At 35.0% G+C, this 9,789-nt stretch overlaps 4 protein-coding genes across 7 annotated transcripts in view; 2 read left to right on the forward strand and 2 right to left on the reverse strand.

Annotated features, from left to right (window-relative positions):
• LOC118733852 overlaps nucleotides 1-1,016 on the forward strand; it is a 1,487-nt gene extending 471 nt beyond the window's left edge. Inside the window, exons 1-3 of one of the 3 annotated variants that reach the window (XM_036463446.1) lie at nucleotides 7-48; nucleotides 108-829; nucleotides 892-1,016. In XM_036463446.1, the coding sequence (XP_036319339.1) occupies nucleotides 10-48; nucleotides 108-829; nucleotides 892-991 (861 nt within the window). In that variant the 5' untranslated portion in view covers nucleotides 7-9 and the 3' untranslated portion in view covers nucleotides 992-1,016. Of the gene's footprint in view, nucleotides 1-6; nucleotides 49-106; nucleotides 834-891 lie in introns of those variants that run through there. The other 2 variants (XM_036463444.1, XM_036463445.1) reach the window with 2 other exon arrangements.
• A 109-nt stretch (nucleotides 1,017-1,125) lies between these two features.
• Nucleotides 1,126-1,957, reverse strand: LOC118733854. Its single transcript, XM_036463447.1, has 2 exons — nucleotides 1,716-1,957; nucleotides 1,126-1,666 (listed from the first exon to the last, which is right to left on the reverse strand). The coding sequence occupies exons 1-2, from the start codon at nucleotides 1,903-1,905 to the stop codon at nucleotides 1,128-1,130; spliced, it is 729 nt and encodes a 242-aa protein (XP_036319340.1). The 5' UTR covers nucleotides 1,906-1,957; the 3' UTR covers nucleotides 1,126-1,127.
• A 797-nt stretch (nucleotides 1,958-2,754) lies between these two features.
• Nucleotides 2,755-4,733, forward strand: LOC118733858 (TIP41-like protein). Its single transcript, XM_036463467.1, has 4 exons — nucleotides 2,755-2,964; nucleotides 3,043-3,600; nucleotides 3,680-3,841; nucleotides 3,910-4,733. The coding sequence occupies exons 1-4, from the start codon at nucleotides 2,956-2,958 to the stop codon at nucleotides 3,997-3,999; spliced, it is 819 nt and encodes a 272-aa protein (XP_036319360.1). The 5' UTR covers nucleotides 2,755-2,955; the 3' UTR covers nucleotides 4,000-4,733.
• Nucleotides 4,734-4,816: 83 nt separating this feature from the next.
• The window catches only part of LOC118733857 (annexin B10), a 15,533-nt gene continuing 10,560 nt past the window's right edge, over nucleotides 4,817-9,789 (reverse strand). Inside the window, exon 4 of one of the 2 annotated variants that reach the window (XM_036463464.1) lies at nucleotides 4,817-5,059. In XM_036463464.1, the coding sequence (XP_036319357.1) occupies nucleotides 5,003-5,059 (57 nt within the window). In that variant the 3' untranslated portion in view covers nucleotides 4,817-5,002. The remainder of the gene's footprint in view (nucleotides 5,060-9,789) is intronic. The other variant, XM_036463465.1, reaches the window with a different exon arrangement.

Here is a 9,789-nt window from a genome sequence, read left to right on the forward strand (position 1 = left end):
CAGACGGAAATGTTACAATCACTAATTGATACATATTCCAACAAATCGGTAAAACATTATTATATTAGCTTAATTTAATTGCTGATATTAAGGTATTGATTTTGCAGGGCACATCCAATTACTTGCTTAATCCTTGCCAAATGATACCTGAGGTGGATTTCCCTCCCGAGAATGCCGTTGATTTTATAAATGATGACAAATTCGCCAAACCGATATGGTTCATACCACCAATTGAAACACAGTTTGCTCGAGGAGTTCCACATGCATATCCACAAATAAATCCCAAAATATGCCTCGCTGCCCTGCGAAAGGCAGTTTGTGGGCAACTACGCGTCTGTGGATTTACAGATATATCGGAGTCAGCGCTGGTGCTGTTTGCCGATGCAGCACAGGAATTTATGCGTAACTTTATGCAGAAAATTCGGGAAGTACATGCCAATAATCCACAGCTGGAAATTCAAAATGAGGTCGAAGTAAAGAGCCTCGAGAAAGCTTACTACTCGCTCACCAATGCATCATTGACTCAAGTTCATAATTATTTTAAGCACCAGCTAGTGGCTCGTAACCGAAGCGAAATAGCAGAATTTAATGGTGTGCTGCAGGAATATGATAAATTAATGAAGGAGAGTCAAAGTATGCAAAAGGAAGAATTCCAAGAAGGTGATTTTTTGAATATACTGGAGATGCCAGCATCCAATGAGCAAAATGTCGGTGTTTTGAGTGCCGGCATGCAAGATCTGCCGAGTACAGGCTCTGGCAGCTCCCAAAGCGGTGCCGGCATGTTAAGTATGCTTGAGGGACAGTCTCACATGACTGTACAACATGCGGGGTATGTACGTTGTAACTGACTCGACTTTAACAAGTATGTATGTTAAATATTTCTTATTTCAGGATATATAAAGATGCTTTTCGTGCTAAAGAATGTACCACGATAGGACAGAACAATAGTTCAAATATTAATACATATGCAACAGAATCTTTTTTGAATTAAATGCTCAGAATTTAAACCAAACTTACTACCTAACTTTTTTTATACTGTTGCCAGGAGTAAGTGGATTTATATCTGATTAATCTGCATTGAGGACTTAAGAAATTCTTTGGCTATTAAAAGGGAATATGTATGCGATTCATCTGGAAGTAATATTTTTATTTCGTTTGATTTTGGATTCATGCCATTGATTTTTTCTGCGAATTTTCGTAAATTCATTTTCCTCAGGCTTTAGGTGAAGATTTCCTATGCAATCGCTTTCATAATTAAAAACTTTGCCTTTTCGTAGGCGCTTTGACGCCCAACCGGTTATGAGCTGACCACTTAGGATGTCTTTAGACGTTACTGCTGCCTCTTTAAATAAATCTTCTTGCTTTGCCGCTTGATTTGGGTCATCTATTCTACGCTTCTTTATGACGGGTTTTTTTGTTGGGCCTTTGGATTCGAATTCAAATTCTTCGTATGACTTTACATAGCAGCCTGCGTCTGCTAAAATTGTAACACGACTTTTCCATGGTTTCTGCGCAATATTCAGAGTTTGAAAGTCACAGAATTCCACACGACTCATTATTAGTTCGGATAACTTTTTTGCGATATGTTTCCTTACTGCTTCCGTTGTGATAAAATCTGCGTCGGATTTCACTTCCTCTTCTACCAAATAGCGATTAGATCTGGGAGCTAAAATATAAAGGCAATGAAATGGTGAGCCCGTATGCGGTATATTAACCTTTTTGTTCACATATGAACACGTCCACTTTTTTATCCAGACTCTCTTTTACGTGACTACAATCCTCTGATCCTCGAAACATGGCGTTTGTAAGCAATGTGCTGTCAGCTGCTTCCAGAAACTGACGCATTTGCTCATCGTCTCCATCGTCGGAATCACTTGAAGCAGAATCAATCCGCCCTTCAGCCATAGTTCGGTTAATATATTGGAGTATCTTGAAAAGATCAACGAACTAGGTATGAAACAATACAGGTAAATACCAGTACATACTCGATACCTTTCATTCAATACCAAGTAATTTAAGTATCGATACTTTTCACCAATTACTGAGTAGATATCGAAGAAAATACTCGTATCTAAAGCCGATATGGGAGGTGCCACGCCCCTTTTCGCAATAGCCCGTGAGTATGCGATTGCTTTCATATATCTACATACCATGTTCGAGTGCACTTCCATGAACATTTTCTCAAGTATGCAGTATGAAAAATTCGGTTTTGTATGGGAGGTGCCACTCCCTTTTTTTCCACGCCCCTTTTTGAAATAGTAGCATGAACCAAAAATACAAGATCACACCTTCTTAGTAGCCCGTTATAATCGCATTTAGTAAAAAAAAGTTGGGCGACTTTGACATTAGCCGTTTATTTACATTTGTTCGTTGTTTACAATTTGGTGGTGGCTTTTTACTGCAATTTTCTTAATTTTCGCTTGTGACAACGTGTGCACACAAAAGGTAAAGAATAATTTAACACAACGACATGGTTTATAGAAGAATTTGCATAATAAAAATGATTATTCATGCGTTCAACAATTACGCGGTTTTTTTTTGTTCTCTTCGTTGTTTACTTCTTACAACAAAGATGGCGTCGAGATTTCGACAGCTAGAAAATAACTTTTTTCTTTCTTTCCTAAGTCGTGATCTTGTGTCTTTCGTTCATGCTGTGCTCAGCGGTGCTGCAGTAAACTCATTTCAGTGTACTAGTGATTGGAGTTGGCAAAAAAATCGATTCATCGGTGCATCGATACATCGACAATTTATACATCGAATGTTTCGACATACCTACTACAACGAATGTCAAAGCCGCCTTGGTCAAAGCATAATGATAAAATAAATAGCAAAATAAAATATAAAAAAACATTTGTTTCATCTGCCTTTCGGCAGTGATTTAGTTAATGTAAAAATAATAGTATAAAAGTCCCAAAACGCTTAAATTTTATACAGTATTCGTATTAAATTATAAGTATGATGGAGGTAAGTTCGATTCCAAGTTTGAGTACCAGAGAGATGGATAAATGATGGTTTTCAACTATTGACCTTTGTCGCTTGCAGGACGAGTTGGTGCCCCGTTTACCAGTTGACAGCGAAACTATTGACTTTCAGAACTGGCACATAAGCTACCTGAAATCGCACATACTTAAAAGCATATGTAAGAAGGGCCAAGATGGCAACTGCGAGCAAAACGTGGATGACTGCTGTGAGTTGTGCACATATCGTTACGCACTTGAGCTGCCGCACCTGCCAGATATGGTTTTCCATAAGAACAAACTGTCTCTTAAACACAAAGATGGCGCATTGTTGGAGTTCTTGCCAATAGACTCACTGCGGCTGGTGGAGAACGGAAAGCAGGCACTACAAGTGGCTTGTGCACAAGAGTGGAAAGAGAGCAGACCTGACTGTCACATGGCAGAAAAATTTAAGCCATTTGACTGGACTTTTACCACCCATTATCAGGGTACTCTGAATGATAAATTTCGGGTGGAGGATTCAGATCAGACACTAAATAAATTTAAACTGATGCAGCGGGAAAAAATATTATTTTACCATGATCTAACGCTTTTCGAAGATGAACTACATGACAATGGAATCTCATCTAGTTCAGTGAAAATTGTACGCATAAATTACGAGTTTAATTATAATATCGTTGCCATAAATAAAATAATTTTTGTATCATATATATACCTTTCAGCGAGTCATGCCGTCCGGCTTCTTTATACTGCTTAGAAATTTCCTGCGCGTGGACAATGTTTTACTTAAAATGCACGACACCCGTTTTCACTTTGAGATCGAAAACAATTATATATTCAAAGAGTACACAATGCGCGAGGCCACATACGGCGAACTTAAAAATGTTAGTGTACTTGAAGTTTTTAAAAGTTGTTTCAATCCAAAATTTCTTAATCTAACTTAATTTTGCAGGTACCACCTCCATTTTTCACAGTACCAAATGAAATTGAGAACTATTTACCCATTAAGGAAAAGAAAGCCTATAAATTATATTTCAAGTAGAGAGTTTTTAAACAAATACATATAACGCAAAATTTCATGAATAAAAGATTTAAACAACCCAATTAAAAACTTAAATTAATATTTTTAAGTAAATCATAAAATCATACTTAAGGTGAAAGTTATTTTTATTATTATTGTGAGTGGAAGATGTAACATTTCCTCTATATTCAGGCGTTATACATATGTATGTATACACGTTATAGGACAATACATCTCCTGATCGCAGTGCAGGCCTCATCAAACATCTATCTATCTAAGTACGTACATACTGAGTTACAGAAGTGACTTGACAGACACATCAATATTTATGTTCGTGTATGTATTTACCTATGGCAGCAAATTTATTTAAAATTGTTATGTGTTAATTAAGCCAGCATGCATTTACTGTTTGTAGACTGTAAGAAAATAATAGAATATATACATACATACTTGAAATAAGAATTTCCCATTATTTAAGTAACGAAGTCCGATTTGTTTCAAAAGCCGAAAGTAGCAGAGAAACAGTTTTGGTATACCTTATATTTTAGTAACTAATCGATATTTTATGTAGATAACAGATGCGTTCAGATACAGGTAAATGGTCAAACGGCTTGAAATTGCTTATGCCACTTTTAAAATAAACGGGTCATTTAGTAATTTTATTGAGCCGTTTTTTAAGGAACAATTTTTGTGGGCAATTTATATATGGCAGAAGCTATAGCGGAGATCACGTCTTATCAGACTTCTTCAGCGAAATAGCAGCTACAATTTCTACCATATGTAAATTGCTAAGTTAGGGCAAATTAATGTATAAACAAATAAACACAACTCTTTATTTCACAAAAAAAACATGTTTATTAGTTTACAATTTTTCTAGAATCTATGTAGATATTTGAGAAAACATCTTGTGCTTATACCAGGCACTCGAGTTGCTTGTACGTAGTTACGTCCATATTTTTTAAAATTAATCCAAAGTTTTCCTAAAGGATTTCTTTCGAAGAGTTTATCGTAATTTTAACAACCTTTAAGCTCCGCCCAGCAGCGCAGTTAGTGCATTCTTGTAGTCACCAGACGTTTCCGACTGCAAAATAAACATATATATTCATATATGTACAAAATCTAAAATTGTAATTTTATATTCAAAAGTTTACTAAATTAATATTTATATTTTGCTACAGGAGGCTGGGGAAATTTAAAATGCATTGGTAAGAAACTAGTAAATACTTGTTTTGTTTTTTCTCGTTTATATTCAATACAAAGAAAATTCGCAAAGTTCAAAAGAAGCATTGAAAATCCGATAAGGTTCTGTACATAAAATAAGGTGACACGTATCCCGGGATTTATTTTATTTTATTTTTTTCTGTCAAAGTTTGGATTTTTTCATGAACCAGGCAAATCATATACTTATTCAAATCGATATAGCTCGGCTTCTACTGATCGCAGATTTCATTCATCTTAACACCATTTGAAAGCCAAAGAAGCAAGCTCCATATATTTTAGTGCGTATTTTTTTTTCTAAACAGTTTGATTTTTTTAAGTTGATTCTCAGTTTTTACATGCAATTTTCAAGTTTAAAATAACATCATCGCTTTCCTTCTTTCATTCTCTATAAAATCGCTATGTTTAAAAATGGGACGTTTACTATAATAAATATTCATACGACAAACATAATTTTTTTGTATGAGCTAGTAAATTTGTTTTATATTTTTTGAAAATTCTGTTATGCATACAGTGTTAGTTACCTGCATGGTTCTATAATAAAAGGTTTGCTAACTACCCACCAAACAATTTTTGTTGCCGACAATAAGAAAAATGTCGCCCTCGGCAACAAATTTATTGCCGGTAATATCGCCAACGTATCGATTTCTTATTACCAGTCGCTCTAAAACGGCCGCCGAAGGCAACTCACCTCATCGAATCATTTTCTTATTACCTAAATGAGTCGTTTTCTTGTAATTTTGTTATTTATGTTTAGGCAATATTTGGAAGAACTTTATTGTATTTAATATTTCATTTATTTTTGGTTAAAAAATTTTAAAAACGAAATGAATTGTTTGCCCTGCTACATATGGCCCTTCATATTGTTTAAATCCTACCTTTAGCATACATTAGATATTTTTGGAGAATATTGTTGACGCGAAATTCATCAGTTTGGGATTTATTCATAACATATTCATAAAATGACATGAAAGAAATGGTTTTGCCGATTTCTCACCATGGGAGTCCCCAATTTGTTGCCATTGACGATTGTTGCCTGTTTCTCATGTTTTGCTTAGAGCTTTAACACTCCCTTAAAGAAGGTTGCACACACACACACACCCATACACAGTGTCTACCCAGCCATCAGAGAAACGTAAATATAGCCGTCTAGTACGATTTTCCGTATCCGGAAACGAATAGAAAACGACTACAAATTTCGTTAATTTCCGTATCCAAGAACGTTCACAAAAAGATGGTGGTTTTCGTATCCGGAAACGAATAGAAAACGACTACAGTTATCATTCATTTTCGTATCCGGAAAACATTCGAAAAATATGATGTTACTTGAAAGCGTGCCGCTATTTGTTAGCTTCCAGAAGGTGCCGGGTTCGAATTCCGTCAGGCGCTTCCTAATTTTATTTTATTTCTTTTGAACCATGAAAAAGTATCTGTGAAGTGCAGAAGAAAAGCGTTTTGAACGAAAAATTTAATCAGAAAAATTTCGGAAAAAACAACTGAAAACGTATCCGTTTGGCAAACAATTTTCGGTAGTTTTCTGTACATACGTTTTTGCCGCACACTTTAGTGGGAAAACGGATCGTCAAAGTATCCGAAAATGGAATCAGTAAACAGACAAAAATGCGCACTTCATCCACTTATTTTCCTTTTATTAAATTTTAGTCTACAGGAATATTGCCACACGTTATTGTTAACAATGCATTGCATTAAAAAAAAATTTAATTTTTGACTATGAAATAAATAAAATAGTAATAATTGTTTTGGTGTTTGGATCGAATGACGTATCCGCTGAAGGCTTGCTCTGGCCGCTGATCTCTTTAACGTCCCTCGCACCCCATCACATGCTCCTTTACCATTAGAAGTTGGAAAGAAATGCTAATCCGCTTTTCTACCAAAATCGTTCTTAGGTTAGGTGGCAGCCCGATGGGTCAGGGACTCACTGATACAATTAGGAGATTTATCCACACTCAAAATCAATATCAGAGAGTAAGACAAAATCTCTTCAAATTCCCTCTCAAGTAGCGAAACTTGCAAATTTCTGAACGAACGCAAATTTGCAAGTTTCCCTGCAAGTTGGTGTCACGCTTGCATTTCAAATATGAGGTCCAATCCCATATTCCTCGGACTAAAACTAGTAAAACTGTCAAAAATAAAAAATAAAAATTCGCTCAGAGCGAGAGAGTAAAACTGAAAAGTACAGGATCGCTTTCTAGTAAAAAATGGTAACTTCTGTCCACTTCAACATAACCTCCAAATTTTGGTTGTAAAGTTTTTCTCTTTTTGTATGTAAATCAGCTCAGCTCACACATGTAAATAACCAAAAATACTCCCAAATTCATTAGAATCCGATTAACCAAAAAATCTTCGGACTAAAACTGGTAACTTCCGACAGAGAGAGGACCTTATTTACGCTCCTTTTTGTCCTCTCAATCATGATAAAACCAAGGTGCAAGGTAAAACCATCGAGACACAGTCTGAGCTTTGCCAGCAATATAATTTAAAAATTCAAAACTCAAACTCACACATATTTATTAGTTGCGTTTGTTTACAATTTATCCAGTAACTTGCCGGCAACTCTCCAGCGACTTTATTTTTAAGAATTCGCTCTCATAGAAAAAATTTACAAAAAAGTACGCGAACGCTATTCCAGTAATAGTTTGCAACTTTCGTGAACAACTGATAAATTGGTTGTTTATTCGCAGCACATCCCTAATAAAATAATATATTTTATATTTAAATATGTTTATTTTGTGAATTTCCACAATAAAAACCCACAAACAGTTTCTTTATTAGTTTAAATTTCATCCAGCAACATGCGATTAGCTGTTTTTCGTACTGGCAAATTCTTACAAGTAAAAATTTATCCAGTAAAATCCGTAAAATCCAGTAAAAACTTGCAACTTCAACTGTAATTTTTCGCTCTCTCAATTTCCCCTACTTTGCAAGTTTTTGTGTACGAAAACGCCAAAACATGAAAATTCGTAAAAACTTTTACTGGATTTTACTGGAAATGAGTAAACAAACGCAAGAATTCTAATTTTCAATCTCAAACAACAACTATTTTTTAAAATTTTTTTTCAATTTTATATGATTTAAAAATGCTTGCAAACGACAGAAAAAAATCATGGCCGACGAATTGAGAGAATGAATTTACCTTGTAATGTTTTTATCATGCTCTCAATATAGTCAGAGAACCGAGTACGGGATCGATTTTTTGTAAAATCTGACTATTTCTGACGAAAATTTAAAAATTCTTTCAGATGGACAAAAACAGGATCTACATGTATATTGCTTTTTATTTTGACATTCTTTAACATACGCTTACATTTGTTTGTCCCATTAATTGTCTAGTTTCCTAAATCGACTCTGGTTGCGAATGCGTTCCGGTAAATAATATCTTTTTTTCAGCCGAGTATTTTTCAAATAGTTGGAATTAACTAAATTAATTAAGTAAACAAGTATTTACTTCCATTTCTCATTAGAAAATCGCTCATGTTTATACATTTTTAAATATAACGATCTTTTTTTATTCAAATTATCGTTGTTAAAAATACAACCATGTGCCACAATCACGTACTTTTCGTGATTGCGAATTCTTGCTGGTTAAAAATTTTCCAGCAAGAATTTGAAAATTTCTCTCCAGAGAACGATCACTCAAATTTCGAGTGATGGATAATTTTTTGGTCTGCACGAACGCAATTTGAAGTAAAATCATGATAATTCGTACGAATTCGTACAAATTTTTTGCTCGATGAACAGAATTTATGTAATTACGAATTCGGGTAATATAATTGTACAGGTATTACCCGCGACTTTTTTTACCTCGTGCCCTTAATCTTTGTATATCGACTCCGACGACTCTTCGCTGCTCGAAGCTTTGTCGTTAGCCAGATTCAGTTTCCCTACGGCGCTGGCCGTGCAGAACCCCCACCCGAGACAGAGACAGCTTTAACTTAAAGGCCCACCATGGCAGCAAGGCCACCGTTACTTTTTTGGAAATTCTAAAATTAGATAAATATTTGGATATTATGAAAGCGGACATATGTACGTTATTGGATTACAACATGAAAAACTAACATATCGACTGCTTAGTGGAAGATCGACCTATCTCAGCACAATTTCAATACATATTCAAGTGAGATAGGGCGTTTTTGAAACGAATTCTGAAATAGGACGTTTTTGAAAAGTTTTTTTTTTGAGATAGGGCCTTTTGGAACTGGCTGTCGAGGTTGGTCGATCTTCCACTCAGCAGTCGATATGCAATGTGTAATCAACCAAATATGCAGCGGGATTCTAGAAGTGAGTAAAATATGCAAAGCCTCCAGAGAAACAACATATTTATATGTACATACACTTGTGGTCAGCTGATTAAGTCAAGTGACATTTTGACTAGTTTTGGCTATTTTTCTTTCGTTTATTTATTGCTTATATTTCTTTTATAAAATTTTAGCACTTTATCTAACAAACGCCACATAAATCCACGCGTGAAACTGCGTACAAAAATTATCAAAATTCAATGAACTTCAACATTTACGCCCGAAAATTTTAAACTTTTTATTTAGAATTTTTAGAAAATTTTTATAGCTCATGAAA

The sequence above is a fragment of the Rhagoletis pomonella genome, unplaced genomic scaffold, assembly GCF_013731165.1.
Source record: "Rhagoletis pomonella isolate Grant_MI unplaced genomic scaffold, Rhpom_1.0 Rhpom_scaffold_00002, whole genome shotgun sequence".
NCBI classification, from domain to species: domain Eukaryota; kingdom Metazoa; phylum Arthropoda; class Insecta; order Diptera; family Tephritidae; genus Rhagoletis; species Rhagoletis pomonella.

Bases quoted from the DNA above. Each gene is read 5' to 3' on its own strand.
- LOC118733854 (XM_036463447.1), bottom strand. From the start codon at position 1,905: ATGGCTGAAGGGCGGATTGATTCTGCTTCAAGTGATTCCGACGATGGA. The intron at 1,667-1,715 runs GTTAATATACCG...TTTATATTTTAG, and splicing joins GTTCATATGTGAACAAAAAG to CTCCCAGATCTAATCGCTAT.
- LOC118733858 (XM_036463467.1), top strand. The intron at 3,601-3,679 runs GTACGCATAAAT...TATACCTTTCAG, and splicing joins CATCTAGTTCAGTGAAAATT to CGAGTCATGCCGTCCGGCTT. The intron at 3,842-3,909 runs GTTAGTGTACTT...TTAATTTTGCAG, and splicing joins CATACGGCGAACTTAAAAAT to GTACCACCTCCATTTTTCAC.